Genomic DNA, 17,377 nt, shown 5'->3' with positions numbered 1-17,377 from the left:
ACAAAGAATGTACTTGGATCATTTAGAACTGCAAAAAGTGTTAATCTGAAATTCATAGATATCAACTTTGTATTGCAATGAATTTACAAAAATAGATTTTTTTTGTAATTTTCTGAAAAGAGAACATCTTCATTCTGATGGAATTTACTATTTTAATTTTTTCATCTATATGAAATTTCCATTATATGGTTTAAAGGACTCTAGAAACATGGGAAACAGAAGAATTTGCTGGCTTCTTGGATCATCTTTCCATAGATACAGACATTTCCCAATTAACCGAGGCAAACTTCTTGTTGTGGGTTAATTCATAGGCAGCTAAGCTCTACACAGCTGCTTGCTCAATTCTGCCCAGTGCAAAGGGGAAGAGAATCAGAAGGTAAAAGTGTAAAAACTCATGGATTGAAATTAAGACTGTTTAAAAGGTAAAGCAAAAGCTGCATGGGCGAGCAAAGCGAAACAAAGAAGTCATTCACTAGTTCCTATGGGCAGACAGATGTTTAGTCTTTTCCAAGAGAACGGGGCTCCAGCACATGTAAAGGTGACTTGGGAGGACAAATGTCATTGCTCCAAACATCCCTTCCTCTTCCATATTTTCCTCAGCTTTTATTGTTAAACACAACATTATATGGTATGGATTATCCCTTTGGTGAGTTGGTGTCAGCTGTTCTGGCTGTCTCCCTTCCCATCTTCTTGTGAACGTCCAGCCTACTTGTTGGCAGGGCAGCATAAGGCACAGAAAAAGGCCTGGACTCTGTGTAAGCACTGTTCAGCAACTGATAAAATATCGGTTATCAACACTGTTTTGGTCACAACTCCAAAACATAGCACTACATGAGCTGTCATGAAGAAAATTAATTTTACCACAGACAAAAACAGTATACCTTTTTGTGTTAAAATGAAGATGAATTTCTCACTTTACTTCCAGTTTGTTGTCTGGAAATGGGCTTTTTATGTTTATGTTGTTATACATGCATTGAGAAATTTGAGGAAGCCAATGTGATTTATTTTAGCTGAAGGGAAGTTAGCAGGGATGTGAAATTGCAGTCTTTCTATATTACTGATTCAAATCTGTCATCTGTGTAAAATTTTGTGTCAATATGTGTTGGGTTTTTGGAATCTTAGCATTTTTGAGAGGTGACTAAGTGTAAATACCTTTGCTTTTAGTTTCAGTAACTTTGCAAAATACTTTGCAGTTTGTATACTAGCTATTTGTTAACTAGTAAATTTGCTACCCTACTACAGTTCTAGAAAGGATCATCATAAACTGTTTGCTGTCTGCCCATGTACAGAGGTTGCACGTTTCAAGTGCAAAGAACACTTAATGACTTTGTGAATACTGGATAGGGCATTCCAATGATTATAGAAAGTGTGTCATTTTCCAAAGGTAAGGTTTTTGTATGGCATAAGCAGTGCTTCTCTAATAGAGTGATTTCATGGTAGAATATTTCATTTTTATCGAGTCCTGTGAATGGTATAACTTGCTTTAAGTAATTACACCGTCTTTAGATAGTGAACACAAGTTGTGTCTGTTAGCATTGTTATTTAAAAGTACTATGTAAGGGAACCAAATTTTTTGCTTGGAGACTGTAGTGTATGTAGGAAAGGAAATGGGAAATCATACTTCAGCCAGTTTGCAAACTCTTCATGGTAATAATAATTGGTTTTGCAAATGAATACATAATAAAGTTTGTTCTTGATAGCTTAAAATGGGTTTGATTTCAAGTCTTTAGGAGACAGGCCTACTGTTATTTTTTAATATCTACCCTTTAGGGGAAGTAGAGATTAGGAAAGTGAGTGCCTTGGGGTAATTATTTTAACTGAGCTTACTGGAGTTACCTGAGTAATGGATCTGGTTGCAACATTTGCCTACCTAAATTTACACAGATTCATGGGAAAAAAAAAAAAAAAAAAAAAAGTATTTCTGTTTTGCTTTAGTTGTGTTGGTTTTGTATTTTGTTTTTGTATATATACTGTTGGTTTTGTATATATACTTCAAATGACACTGGCTTTTGGAAAACTGGATCTGTGTTACAGTATATGACGTACTAACATATAGAAAGCTCAGTAGACAGAGCAGGTCTGATCTTTTCAGGCCTTTGTTAATAGTGTTTGGCTTTCTCAGTTTGTAAGCTGCAGGATTGGGGGCACACTCCAAAGTTTAAAAAAATAAAAATAATTTGGGGACTAGTTAATACTTCTGCCTGGAAGATGACAGCAGAGCCCCACTAGGATGATTTTTTTTTTTCAAGTTTAGCTAAGAATTTCTTCTCGTATAGCTTAGGGCACAGAATCATGTGTCAAAAGTGTCTCTTTTGATATCAAATGAACAGGAGACAATTTGGTTTCTACTGGTTAGGCTTTTAGGCAAGCATCCTGCAAGGTTCTTTCAATCTTTAAATACTAATTAAGCTTGAAGTACCATAGAATTCCAGAGACTATAGAAAGGTATGTGTTACCTTTCACAGAAGTGCTTTTCATTGGAGAAATGTTGGCTTTAACAAAAAGTGGGTATTTTCTGAATTGACAGGGGCTAGTGTTTAGCACAGATTCAAAAAATGATAATTTTTTCTACACAGCCATCTGGAATTAGCTTACTTCCTGCTCATTAAAAACACTTGTGATTTTTTTGGCTGTGTGCCTTTATCTCTCAATTTTTGTTCTTGTAATATAAAATAGTACACAATACAGAAGCTATAGAATTAAAACTGCTTTTAATGCTGTTGTGAAGTAATCATTTTATTGCAGTACTGATTAATTCATTACAAAAATATCATTGTATGCTTGTTAGCATTTCATCGCAAATGAAAAGTTGCATTTTGAACTTTAAAGCTTAAGTAAAAAAATAAAATAATTTTAAAAAATAAATACGTAAGGTTAAGTTGTTAGCTTTAAAGCTAATGCAGGAAATCATTTCAACAGAGAGAAAGTATTTCATCTTTAGGTCTTACATACTATTCTTGGCTCTTTTAATTGATGTACTGTCAGAAAGATGGGTTGTGGTTATTGCTTCTGTTTGTCCAGCAGGAGGAGTACAATTACTACTAGAACTGAATAAAATAATAATTATATTGTCTACGTGAGATAAGACAGCACATTAGTTCCTCTTTAGATTTGTTTTTTTCAGAAGTGCGGTCTGGAATGTTCATGATTTTGCATCCTCATTAAAGGCATGAAGATACAGAAGTCTATATTCTTTAGGAAGTATTCAATCTTGCAAATAGTGAGCTAAGACACACAGTAGTCTTCTCATGACTAAATACTTGCTGTCTACATGGCTGTGCTGGCATGGTTTCTAGACTTAGCTGGTCAATCTGAAGCAAAAAGAAATGGTTTGGTATTATAACTTACCTGATTAATACAGGGCCTTTAATCTTTTCAGCAAATGAAGTTTTGCTGTTATATTCCATTTGTGTTCATAAAATGTGGCTGGAATGATTGTTATAGTAAAAACCAATGAAATACGGCTTCCCAGATTTATTGGTAGAGGGGGGGCAGAAACATTATGGAGGAGCTATTGTGGCAGTATCCACCTGCTTAATATAGGATTTGGCTTTCCCAGTTCCAAATGAAAGGTGCTGGGAAGTATTCATTTAACCTTGTGAGAACAGTATTTACAAAAAAAAAATGTTATTTGAATAATTATTTATGAATATTAATTGAAATCTGGAAATATGAGTAATTCCAATGCATTCCAAACAACTTTCTTGTTGTAAAGAGACTCTACAGGAAACATTTTCTCTTAAGGTTATGAAATCAGCTACAGGATGTGGGGGGGGGGTGTTGTTGTTTATTAAAAAAAACACACCTAACCAATGTTCTGCAAAAACAAAACAAAATAACAACCTAACTTCCTGTATAATTACAAAGACAGTGTATGAATCTTGATTGAAGCTTAGAAAGTAAATACCTGATCCATAGAAAAAGATAGGAATGACTGAGAGCATAACACTAAAAAAAAATAAAATGTTGATAGTGTCATTTTTATGCCATCGTCTTGCCTTTTAAAGTCTCTTCTATGTCTGAAATTATTTCAGAATTATCACTCTGGATTGAGCTCTGTGTAGACGATCATTTTTAGAATTGGCGTGCTGTTCACATTTTCATTTTAAACCAAATCAGTTGTGGATCAGACTTTGGAAAATCTATTAATTTAATAAACCCAAATTAGGCCCGAATCAAAAAGTGCATTGCATAAATATCCACTGTATTCGTAATAAAGATGTCTACAAAAAGGTTTATTACAATGAAGATCTATTAATTCATTATTTTAATTTTAATGTGAGTGAATTTTCTCCCTTCTACCTCTTCTTCCTTTTGGTTACTGCAAAACCTGTTGTTTGCATGTTTTTTGCTTTTTTAAACCTGACAGCCCGGCTTTGTTCTGTATCCTGCACTGTTATTATGGTAGCTAAGTTGATTGACTTTGTAACCAGACTGAGACAGACATCGCAGGTGTTTGTACCAGAGAATAGATAAAACAGGTTATCATGTATTACATGAGGTTTCATGTATATCCCTTTTCTAAGAGAAAGATGAAATATCTTACTCTATTTGTTAGAAATTATTATATGTGTATCATATTTCAGTAAAGAAGCTAGATTGAATGAATGAATCTCACTTTGTAAACGGAAAGTTAAGAGGGTTTTGTGTTGTTTTCACTTTCTCTTCTGGAACAGATACTATAGTCCTGGATTCAAAGAATACCGTAGACCCTTGAAAATAACCCAACACTATAAATGGCAGGGACATCTGAAATGTTTTCATGCCTTTTTTTAAAATAAAAAAATAAAAGCAGGGCAAAAAGAAAGTTGAATTTGGAAACAATGATCATATCATCTGTTATGATCTTGAGCTGACACTCATTGTCTTTGACCTCTCTGTTACGTAAAGTAACAGTCTTTGCAGTCAACATTAGCATTAGTCATAGAGATCATCCATGACTGCTGCTGCTTCCAAATACATGTGCAGTATATGTTACTCCATGGGACTGAGGTCGTTTTGCTCTCTGCCATGGAGTTTGTGTTTTCTGTGGAATGTTTTGGTATTACACTATTAATATACAGATGCTAGATCCCATGGTTTGTAATACAGCCCTCAGTGTAATCCTACGCTTTAGTATTCTGTGCATAGTTTCTATTGCAGGCATTTCTATGCATGTGTTTTTATAAGAAGCTGAGGATCCTTGCAGTTTTTGTGTATGGGTAGGAGTAGTGGCTAATGGAAGCTAAAAAGCTGATGTAACAGGTGACAAACTGTGCAGGGCCAAAGGGAGGGGGACGGAGCTGCCTAGGAAGCTGAAAAACAGTGGCAACAAGATATTTCATTGGAGATTAGACAGGGCCGTTACACCGTGGTGTAGGCGAAAAGGAGAGAAGGGGGGCACCTGAAGTGCTGCTTTTAATTGCTAAACCTGTGTGTGTTACATCAGTGGCCTTGTTGTGGAAGAAAGCTGCTGTGGGACAAAATTCTATTCTGCTGAGAGAGAGTTTCTGTATGATTATACAGAAACAGGTTGCTCACTCTGTGTAGTTCTTTCTCTGAGCAGAAATAGTTTGATTTTTGGTGAGTCAGGGGGGCAGGATGTCTGGGTACTCGCAGCACATTGACATGGGTGAGTCTTAAATGGTGTTTGAACAAGAGGACATCTCAAAAATACATTGAAAGAGGGATTAGTTAATTATTGAGTAGGCTTGAGGGTTGATGTAGGATAGTTTTGACTGGTTTTCTTAGCAGCGGATAATGCTTTTGTCAGTCCTGAGAAAGAACAATAAAAATAAATTGGGGTGAACTTTTATATAAAGCATCATCATCCTAAATATATAATTATTATTGCTGATGTTTAAATTAATTTATTTTAAATGTTCTCTTGCCTACTTTCATGGAATTCTGTTTCAAGGTAGAATTGTGAAAGTTATTAAGGTCCCATTACAAAAAGGCTCTGGGTTTCTGTAGGAAAATGCTGTCTTGTCTGTACTGATTGCTAGGTGAGGGCTCACTGTTGATTTCCATGTCATTGTTTCCTCATATATTTTGATTCCACTAGGGACATGCAATGGCTGGGGAAAAAAACATTGACAATGTCACCTCTTCTCTTCGAATTTCAGCAACCCCCTTTCTTCTGCTGTAGATGCATTTTTCTTTTGGGGAGGAAGGAAGGAAAGATAGTAGTATTCCTAGTTCTTTGGTATCAGAAGTTTTTTCTGTCTTGGATTAGAAAGGTCAGAGGGAAAATACAAACTGTGTTCTTTACAGTAAGATCTTCTTCAGTATTGTGTGATGTCTTTTTTTCCTACTGGAGACCATGCTGAAAAGAAGGAAGTCTTTTAGAGTCTTGGGGGATGCTAAGAGCTGTGTCGTTACAAATATTTTTGTGATAATGGGGAAATATGATACTAGATCCAGAATGTGACTTCACTGCTGGCAGTCTTCCCTTACATTTTAGTGTTTTCTGTCAAGATGAGTGTGAATGCATTGAAACATTTCAGATACAACAAAGTAACATACCTAGGAGGAGAAAATATTTTATACCTAGTAGAATGTGATGTCTTATCTTGTTTTTCTTTAAATGTTTGGTGGAGATGGTTAAAAAAGAAAAAAAATAGCATGACTGGTTTTAACATCATTTAACTTTGAATTAACTTGACAGAATGAAAAGGGAAAAAAAAGGAAATGATGAGTGTGTTTTCTACATCTGCAAGAAAGGACAATCCTAACAAGAGCTGCCTTAACAGTTCAGAAAAAAGGATTGGGTTTTGCATTTTGTTTTTGTTTTTAGCTGGTTAGTTGCTGGTATCTTCTTTTACAGTAATTGTTGACTTCAGTAGCCAGTATAAACTTTTTCCATGATTTGTATTTTGAACATTCAGAGAAATAATTTAAACATAAAATCAATTTTTAAAAAATATAATTTGCTTCAACTGTTCCCTGTTTAATTAAAACCCCATATTCCTGAATGTAAGAGTTCCTCTTCCTTAGGTCCTAGTGGCTGAACATAAAGAAGAAAAGTTCAAAAGCAGTAGGATTTTTTTTTTCCATTCAGTTCATTTTTATGTTCTGGTTGTAATTTAAAGGTTTCAATACTTAAAAGGTTTCAATACTTAAAAGGTTTCAATAGTTTCCTGCTGTGATCTGGCTTTTTTAAGTGGATGAACAGATGTGTACATTCAAAAGACAGCCTTGAGAACATAATCGTAACTTACAAATAAGAGAATGGGTGTGTTAACTCATTATCAAAGGGTAAGATGGGGTGTGAACTTGCAGTAAGTACATCTACAGTAACTGCCATGTACAAATGTTTTCCTGTGTTAAAAATATGGTGCTTTATCCTTTAAAAAAGAGCTTTAAAACTCTCTTATACTTTTCATATTTTCTTCTGTGTAAGAGCAGGCTTTCCAAAGCAAGTGATACAGTAAATTCATAACCTCGTCTACACCCTGAAGCAACTTGGTTGTGCACCCATATCTAAAGTCATAAGCAGCCACTTGAAGCTAAGATTTAATAGATGAAGATAGGTGTGGTGGATAATAGGCAGTATTACAATTAGAGCAATTGAATACAGGCAATTGGATTTTATAGATACCGTCTTTAAGCTAGAAATGTAATTATTATAAAAGAGATGGTGTTAAAAAGAAACTTGTGTCTAGGAGCCAAGATATAGAAGCCTTACAAATCAGACAGTTTAACAGAATGGCTTTCTTATTTTTTGGAGTTTGTGTGTAGCAATCTGACACTGTTTGAGGTGGTAAAATAAGGAATAACCTGTCTGAGCTTAATGTATTCCCAAACCTTAAATACCTGAATGAGGTATTCTTAGCAGTATGACAAAAAACTGTTCACATGTATAAATAAAGGATTGTTTTACAATTTTAGCACATAAATATATCAATAATTTGCCACATAGCTCAAAATCCAATGTTTGTCTCTAGCTGTAAGTCTTCTGATGCAGCTCTTACCTAGTATTTCCACTCAGTTCAGAGTTAAATAAATTTTTAAATGCTAAAGTCTCTCTCCTTTCTTTCTTGTTCTAGGATGTTTTTGTATTTAGACATGAACTTGCTCTTCTAAGAATATCTGCCTTCATGGGCCTAATAATGTTAGGTGGAATAAGTGGACTCTTTTACACTCAGCTAATGGGTATTTTCACTGTAAGTATCTAATCCCTTAATTTTAGAGTTATATATTAGTTTTATTTTCAATAAACTTAATAAAATCAAAAAAGCAGATTGCATTTAAGGGACAATAGAGAAACATTTCTACTATGAAGCACCTATTTGGTATGTGCTTTGTCAAGATTTCTTCTCCAAGGAAATCTTAAGAAGCTTTGTAGGAAACAAGTGTGTTGTAATTCACCAATCAAAGCAATTTCCTGATTTGTATTAATAAACTTAACCTTACATTGTCCTGGATTGATAAAGTGTACAAGGTATGTATTTTGTGAGTTCTGATTCTTGTTTTTATTTTAAAATCTTATGTGCCATGGTCTCTGGCTTTGTGACAGTGAGGCCTGCTGATAAATCATGGATTCTGAGAACACAGACGTTTTGCTAAGTATTTTAATAAATAAGTTTCCTTTCATATCTTTTCAATTACTAAGTTGTGGAATGGGATTATGTATTCTGACTGTAAATTGTTACAGACCAAATGCATGTTCTATATTTAAAGATACAGAAAAAAAACTCAGTGTGGAAACATTTTTCAGTTAGATGAATTTGGCAATTTAATAAATACAAGAAGGAAGCTTTTGTTGCTGTAACATCCTTTTCTGTACATTAAAATTGAATCACTGCTAGTGAATCCTTTAGAATTATATCGAGAATCCAAAGAATTGTTTAAAATACTCCAGTGTTCAACAAAGAGAGTACATTAGTCAGATGTGGACATACCCGAAAGAGAGTATGATCTAGCCTGCAAAACCTTTTTTTAGAAATAGTGAAGTATAAGATAATGGCATCTTTGTGACTACAACTGCCTGAGATTTGCCTGATATTTCATTTTGGTATTATCATGGTTTACACAGTATTAACCTTTTAGGTGTATGGTGTAAACCTCCTAAGTGTATTATGTAATTCCTTTGTATGGAATAAAGGACCAAAAAAAAAAAAAAAAAAAAAGCTGCATTTTTTTTACTTCTTTTAGTAAAAAACATATTTATTGTTTTTGTTGCTTCCTGATTTTTTTGTGTCTATAGCTATACTGTTATTATTTTTGCCATCTTCTAGCTGCTCTAACAGACTGCTTCCTGCACTTCCTCTCAACCCCAGGTGTGTTTACCTTTGTGCCCTTTTATTGTGTCTGATTTCTCTTCCAGGGTCTAGCTGACAGGTTGTCACTTCCCTGTTTATATGCTGGCACACAACCTTTGTGTCTGTGTACATTAGAGTTTTTCTAATCCCATACTATGCCTTACTAGGTATCTAGCTGAAGTGCTGCAGACGTCTGGATTCTGCTTCCCCTCCCTCTAGTGGGAGAGGCAGAAAATCAAGGAGCATTAATGTTCAAATGCTGAAATGTGGATGTCTTTTGAGTCTCTGTTAAGTGGTTGTAGGAGAAGGAACAAAAAGCCATGTGTTTAGCACTATGCTAAAACACAGAAATTATGCAGGATAAAATGAATAAAATAGAAACCTCCAGTTCTGTTCTGTGTGGACTAAATTTTGGCTATGGCCATCAGCCGTATCCAGATACTATGACTATACAAGAAACGGTACCTCTGAGTGAAACTGATTGTCACATACGCCTGAAACTTGGGACACTTCTGCCACAAGATAAAAATTCTGCTGCCTCTGCAGCACATATGCATTCCTAGAGTGTCCTTTCACCATTCTAAGCCTTAACACTGTTAGGCTGCCACCAACATTTCAAACTCTATAAAGTGCCTTTCTCTGAGTCAGTTCTACACCATACTGTAATGTATGTCCCATTGCACCTACTGAGCTGGCTACTACCCTGGAATAGATATGAGCAAAAAATAGTATTTTCAAGTCCAACCTTCTTTTATGTGCTCAAACCATATTTCTGTGCATTGCAGAGCTGCACTATGCCTGAATTGTCTTATATACAAAATAATTGCAGATGTGGATAAACTATATGGGCCCTGAGAGGCAGATATGCAGTAGGACCTCTCACTGCACCCTTCCTGTAGCAGAGGAACTACTGTGCTTTCATTGTATGCCTGAGTTTTTAGGTACGGGATTGCTTCGAGAAGTAGAAATCCATTATTGGGATCCCCATTCACACCATGTGACTCTGTTGCATTGACATCTAAAAGAACCTTCTGACCTATACTATTCAATGAGTTGTCTAGTTCAACTGCTCAAAGTAAGCTGTGAGCTGCCTAGAAGGGGTTGTTCAGTGCCATGCTCAGACTCCTCAGCTGTGTATCTCGAAACACAAATTGCACAGCCTCCAAACTTAACCTGCTTCTGTGTTTGGATCCTCTGTAATGAATTCCTCTGCAACCACTTTCAACATGGTCAAGGGTGTGAAATTGGTGACCTCAGATGTGAGTGAGCTGCCCTATTAAGCTGCTGCTGTCTTCTGTGAGTTGTGGGTGTGTGCGGCTACACCTTTCTGTGGTGGCTAGAGAAATTGCAGGCACTCTGCACCCCAGCTTTAGTGTTGTTTTAGGGTTGTTCACTTCTGGACCACTGCTGAGGAATGGATATGTAAAAAAGCAAAGCTACCTGCCCACACTTACACAAAAGGTGTAAGTGTTCTGGCTTCTCAAGATACACACTGGTGGTATTTGTTTATATGGAAAACAGAAACTGTACAGCTGAAAGGAACCATGGTCATAATTGAAAGTAGAAGCAATGGATGATGCTACTTAGAAGGATGCTGCTGAAACCATCACTCAAGTTTTTGAACCTTCATCTTTTAATGTTTTCCAGATCTTTCCTTCTTAAGTGAAATTGGTAGTTATGTAGATTTTGGGTTATGTTTGGTTTTCTCTTGTTTTGGCAGTCACAACTCCCTTTTTTTTGGCAGTTACTGGTCTACAGAAATTCTGCATTTGTTTTTCTAAGACATCAAAGTCAAATAGAAACCTTTAACATAGGATTTTTAAATAAGCAGGGTCTTAATCCCCTGCAAGTTACTGTCACCCTCTACAACTGTAACGTTGTTAGAATTTAAGGCACTTTACTGTGTGCCTTCAGAGTGCCTTCAAAATTCTTAAAAGCTGCAGTTTGGTTAGGGTGTGTTACCTGTGGTAAATTTACTAGTGTTCACCCACCCCTACATCTGAATGGGAAAGTGGCTCAGTGGAAGCAGTGCTTTTCAAGTTCTGGTACACATCAATGTTAAGTCACAACAGTTGCAGTTTAATCAGTCTCCAAGCGTTTAGCAACATATCACATGGAGCAGTCATAGAGGAAGGTGCAAATTTCTTTAAGATTTTTCTCAACTGATGGAATGGATTCTATGCTAAACGTCCAGATACTCTTCCACAAAATTACCCTTTGTCTTCTGAAGCTACCGTGCCTTTTTCATACCAGTGCCTTTTATCTATACTAGCAGCACAATCCTTTTCTTCTTGTTAATTCTTTGATGAATATGGAATTGGCAGGAATAAAAAATGCAGTAATTTTGAGGAAATCTGCTAGCCAGACCTAAGCAAAACCAAATCTGGTGAGGTTGTGCTTAGCCTGTAAGTTGTGTCAGAAAATCTTTCTGTACAGTGTTTGATTGTCAGTGTTGTGTGGAGATTTGGTTCCTCTGTAAGCACTTCCCAACAGTTTTGGCTAGTCATTGGAAAAGGCAGATGAGAGGGCAGCAGCTGTGCTTTGCAAGGACAGTCCTCTGATGTGTAGAAGTGGGAAACAAAATGGGCGTACCTGCCCCCAGTTCTGAGTGCACAATGTGGAGAAGTTTGTGTCCTCTAGAAGCAACAAGCTGTGGTCACCTGGAGATAGTAACGTGTCCATTGTGTACTGTGCTGAGTTGCTATTCAGGATCTAGCTTTCCTAAGCAAATTTTAGTTGTAATGAGCTCTATTTAAAATAATGAATTAATGATGAAATTAGGCTTAATTTAGTATAAGGTACAGATCAAAATTCATTTAACAGAGGATCACAGTCATTAAAGACTAGTAGTGCAGATTTGAGGGTAATTTAAAGAAAACTCAAACACGTGCGGGCATAGACATGCACAGTTAAAGCATTCATGTTACATTAATTGCTCCACAGCAGTTCTTGAGGGCATGCACTTCAGAAATTGCTGAAGCTACGTAGATGTGTGCAAGAGAGGTTGATAAGAACATGGGCCTTTTGAAAAAGGTGCAGCAGAGCAGCATCTCTTTTTTTCATACTTGTCCTTGTACAGAAAAGCAGATAAACATTTTCTTGGTTCCTGCATTTGCAGTTTAACATCAAACCAAGATTAGTTCCATAGCTCCTGGATAAAAGTTGTTTTTAAATAATAGGGACAATCAGCATTGCAGCTCTATGATCTACTTTGAATGATATGTATGATATTGCTAGATGAACCTAGTGACCTCAAGTGTTTGGGGTTTTATTGTTGTTATTTATCTGTATTTCAAATTATTTCAAAATTGTATTTTTGGAAGGAAAAATAGACTCAGGATTTATCTAACTTTGAACCTTTTTTTGTAGGAAAACTTATTCATTCTCCATAATGTGAACTTGCAGGACCATCATTGTTTAATTTTCCAGAAACCAATCCAATAGTTTCTGTTTTGTATCACTGAACAAAGTAATACAAGCAGCTAAGGCTAACTTTTTCAGGAATGCTGGACATGCGGATTTTAAAAACACACAGTTCCCAATTCTTCCATATCTTGTTCACATAGAAAGTTTTCTATTTACTGTCAATCCCACAGAAGCAACTTGGGTTTTGAAATTGTAATTTTCTTCCTTCCTTAGCATTATGGATAATAAAAACTAGTACCTGAAATAATACCTTATTGCTTCAGTATTTATGGATGGCTTCCACAGTATGATGGTTCTGCTCAAATATAAATGATTGGAATGTAGCTTAGCTAAGAAGCAAGATACGTATACTACTAGTTCAGAGCACCTGTACTGATTGGTCGTTTTACAGAAGTAGATTGCTATCAGTTAACCTTTTTGCCACTGCAGCAAGACAGATAAAATTTAATTTACGGAAATTTATGGAAATTAAGGAATGAATTTGCATGAAGTGCCCTTTGTAGATGGCATTTTTCTGAGCAGAGCTGGTCTTTCCCAACTTGAGCTATTTAACAAATTGAGCTATCAGATCTTGACAAGCCATATGAAGGATCAGGAGTTTTTATAAGATTTTAAGGAGAAATACTGGCATTTTCTCCTCTTTGATTTTTTTTTAGAAGTCAAAACTGTTGTCTAACTCATGTAGTGGAAAGGATATGCCCAGTATAGTTCCATAGGTTTGAAACAGGGCAATACCTAAAAATAGGAACGTATATTATGAAGTGCAGGTGATTTATTCTGCTTTGTGTGCTTGTGCTTGCCAAAGTACAGTGTTGCTGTGCAGTTGACTGAACTTCTGTGACTGTCACTGCATAACTCTGGGTTGTAACAATAGATCCATTATATTAAACTAAGAAAAAATGCATGTAATCTTCTGTTATCCTCTTTCAAGTGTGTTGAACAGATTCTAAGATGCTTGGAAAGAGTGTTCTCTCAGGCAAAAATAAAAACATTTTAACTTGTGTACTTATATTTGGCTCTTGCAGGAAGACTGTTCTTAATGCTGTACTACTTGCAAAATGACTAGCAGACCGAGTTACCTAACATGCAGTTAATCTCTCTGAGTATGTAAACCACTTTTCGTATTGTGGTACTTTTGCTGGGGTGTCATGAGCATGCTATTTGCATCTCATCTGGAGGTCCAGGCAACCAAAGAAAACAGGGGAGGTGACTTCCCATAATGTGAGGAGAGCAGCTGGTTGGCAAAAACTGTCCTTAGAGGAACTTTTGACATGAATTATTGTCATGAAGAGAGGAGCAGCTGAGGTTGCCACTTTATATGAGATTAGTGCTTTCTCCCTAGAAACTAGCATATGTGAAACATGCTTTTAGCAGAACAGGCACATGTCTCTTTTCATCCTCCTGCAGTTGCTTTCCCAAAGCTCTATTTGCCTTTACTCATGATCATCTTGAGTTTTAGCACCTCTTCGTTGTATGCACCAGATCTCTCTTGGGTAACTTATTTGGACACTTTGGAGAAAGAGGAGGATAAGATCTCTCATTCAGAACTCTCTGAAATGGGGAGAAAGTCTAAGACCTTAATTTAGAAGATAGTCTTCTTAAAATTTCATTATAAAAATTAGTGGTCTTCCAGTTTTCTGAAGGTCTGGGTGGCATTTTCAGCCATGAAGAAAGCACAGTCTGATGTAATTTCCAAAACTGATGATGTATTTATATTGAAGGCCTTCTTACCTTCCATGCCTGACACTTGCTTTTTCCAGTGCTCTATTCCCTGTCATTGCTTGTTCTGCAAATACAAATTTTATCTTCCGTAATAGGAAATAAGCCAGTATTCTTAGATTCCTAGGCAGCGCAATATTTTTCAATGACTATTTCAGAAGTAAAGGCAAGCATAGCATAAAACAGTAGGTTAAAAATAAATAAACAAGAAAAAATATAATATATATATATATATATATATGTCTGCTACTGAGAACATCTTTTTTATTATTGGTACTCCTTACTTCAGACAACTTCTAGCTGGGACACTCCCCCTCCCATGAGAAATCCATCATTTCTTTTTCACCTCAAGCAATACAGGGAGATGTTTTATATATTTGGTGGTTTGTCATAAATAGTAAAAATAGTATTTATATATAAATTATTGCTTTCTTGAGACAGTTCCATTTCAGAAAATTTTTAGTTTTCAGTAAAAAACATCCAAAGCATACACAGTCTTATGTAACTACTGCCTATGCCTGTTAATGACATTGTACTGCAATGGCAAATGCCAAGTTTGTCTAGAAAGGAATATCTTGCATTTATATAAGAGCAAATCTTGAGGAGCAAAAATTACTTCATTTTATTTCCAGTTACTTTTTCTGTAGTTATCGTCACATCAAGTAATAAAATTTAATTATAAGCTAAATTAAATGATATCCAGAAACTTGCTTCTTTTCTCAATGTTTTCTTTTTTTTTTTTCTAAAAAAAAAATATGTTGTTTGGTATTTTCTGTATGCAACAAGTACTTATTTTCCTAAAAGTAAACAAATAACATATTAATTCGTTCATTCATAGGAAAAGGTATAAATTCACCTAGGGGGGAAAAAAGTCTTTTTACCACCTATAGGTTCTTTCAAGTTTATTATTGCAAGAGCTGTTCTCCAGGGTCACTTAAAAAGGAGGAACTGTCAGGTTCCTTGTGTGTATGTTAGTACAAAACTAGCCCTGGCATTTGCAATTGTCTCTTTAGCTCACGTTCCATTTCTGCTTAAAGAAAGTATTTCTTTTTATCTTTCACATCACTTCAACTGTTAAAATGATGTTAAAAAAAACATTTTTTTGGAATTGATACAATAAGGTTCTGACATGTCAGTTATGTTTTATCTATGAAGTATTACTGTAGTACAAGTAGTTAATAATATAGCATGGCCTTTAAATAATGGTTTCTCTGATTATTTTGATGTGTTGCAAAACAACACTTTTTCACACTTTTTCCATATCTAGTGAGGTTTTAAGTTGCACGAGACTAAGTAGTATTAAGTTGCACAATACCAAGTAGTATTTCAAGTTGTTGACCTGTTTTAAGGCTGGTACCTTTTGCATATGTGAGGGTTTCTTTTTTCTCAGGCTCTGTGCTGTTCTTTATTTTGTGGGCTGCCACCTGTCTGAAGCAATCAGCCACTTCTCTCTTTCTCTTCCTCTGTACAAAAGGAAAATCCCATCTTCCCATGGATGGTGGAAGGTAACAGGATAATCAGTTCAGTAGTGATCCTCTGATGTCATTGTGGAAGCCCTGTAAAAGCGGATTATCTGTGACCCAGATAAAATAATTAGAAATTACTCGGACACTTACAAATAACGGATCTACTAATCTCATTTCCAAAGTTAAAAAAGGTCTGTCTCTCAACATAACACTACCAGATGTTTCAGTTAAACAGCATCCTTTGCAGAGACTAATCTGAACCCTAATTTTAAGGGATTACCTTTGATTGTTTTTTATTTCAAACACTAAACAGTTTGTTTTCATTTTTCCGTATGTTCAAATAAACTATTTATATAGAATTAAATAAATTTTCTTCATTTTTCGAGCATAGTCTATAAAATATGATTTTCTGTGATTTTAAGTGTCAGTACTGTAGAGAAATACCTTTCTTTAAAATTATATAGTAATTAACTTGTTTCTTTGGGGCAAAACTATGTAATGGATGGGCTTTTATAAATTTAATAGATACCATGTGTTCTTTATGCAAGGTAGCATATGTATTATTGTAAACTAAGTGGACAGTGACTTTATTAATTTAATTAATGCTGCCGGGGTTTCCTGTTAATTAAGGGTTTGAATGGTGTACAGTGATATGCCAGTATCCTGGAGCCTCAATGCTGTGTGGATGTGGTAGAGAGAAATTTCCCTTCATTTGCCTTGGGGAGGATGGAAAAGAAAATAGTTTAACAGCTGGTGTTCAACAGTCTGTCTGGTGTACAATATGATGCCTATCCACATAATTTTTTCCCTTCAGAAGTATTTCTAAATGTTGATATTTATTAAGGACTATTTCAGTAGTATTTTTGTTGTTGTAGTAAACAGATATATCTCAACACGAGCATCCTAAATTACTAATACATATATTTTAACTTTTACTTGCTGTGACTGATACTTACACAGAGTATGTAGTCAGGAACTTTTTTTCATTTTGATCAGTATTTCATTCATTTTCAAAAGAAAATAAAATCATTTTAACAAAATGGGAAAAGATGGAAGTTTTACAAACTAAAGTTTTGATGTTTTTATCTGAAAGGAATATTTTCAATGAGTCAGTTTTCTTTACGAGTATCATTTCATTTATAGCATAATGCAAAATGAAGTATAAATAATGAAAATACAGGTGAAAAAAAAAATTAAAATTCCCTGTGGAATCAGTAAGTCAGACAAAATTTTAAGAGAGATGAAATGCAAAATAATGAAAATGTATGTGGAGTTATTTTATGAATAAAACAAAATCTGTTAAATTATTTCCATATTTTGTAGTGTTGATCCGTTGCTTTTTAATATGCAGCAAGCACAAGTGATGTAGTGCTAAAATGCTTTTTGTCTTGAAAAATAAGTATCTTATAATTAAAAATATTTGTAATCACATCTCTTTAATCAGATAATCTATTAAATACTGTTTGATTAGTTAAATAATAAGGGCTTTTCCTGATTTTTTTTTTCAAACATGGCAAAAATTTA

At 35.1% G+C, this 17,377-nt stretch overlaps 1 protein-coding gene across 8 annotated transcripts in view; it reads left to right on the top strand.

The window, feature by feature from the left end:
- ZDHHC21 (zinc finger DHHC-type palmitoyltransferase 21) overlaps positions 1-17,377 on the top strand; it is a 45,101-nt gene that overhangs the window by 16,810 nt on the left and 10,914 nt on the right. For 6 of the 8 annotated variants that reach the window (XR_004746079.1, XM_035309620.1, XM_035309617.1 and 3 more), the window contains one exon: positions 8,028-8,144. Coding sequence is in view for 7 of the 8 variants with exons in the window: in XM_035309620.1 (XP_035165511.1) it covers positions 8,028-8,144 (117 nt within the window). In the remaining variant the exon portion in view is untranslated. Of the gene's footprint in view, positions 1-8,027; positions 8,145-10,626; positions 13,678-15,777; positions 16,718-17,377 lie in introns of those variants that run through there. The other 2 variants (XM_035309618.1, XM_035309619.1) reach the window with 2 other exon arrangements.

This window comes from Oxyura jamaicensis, chromosome Z (assembly GCF_011077185.1).
Source record: "Oxyura jamaicensis isolate SHBP4307 breed ruddy duck chromosome Z, BPBGC_Ojam_1.0, whole genome shotgun sequence".
NCBI classification, from domain to species: Eukaryota; Metazoa; Chordata; class Aves; order Anseriformes; family Anatidae; genus Oxyura; species Oxyura jamaicensis.
Note: the sequence above shows the minus strand (reverse complement) of the source record. Positions and strands in the feature narration are given on the sequence as shown.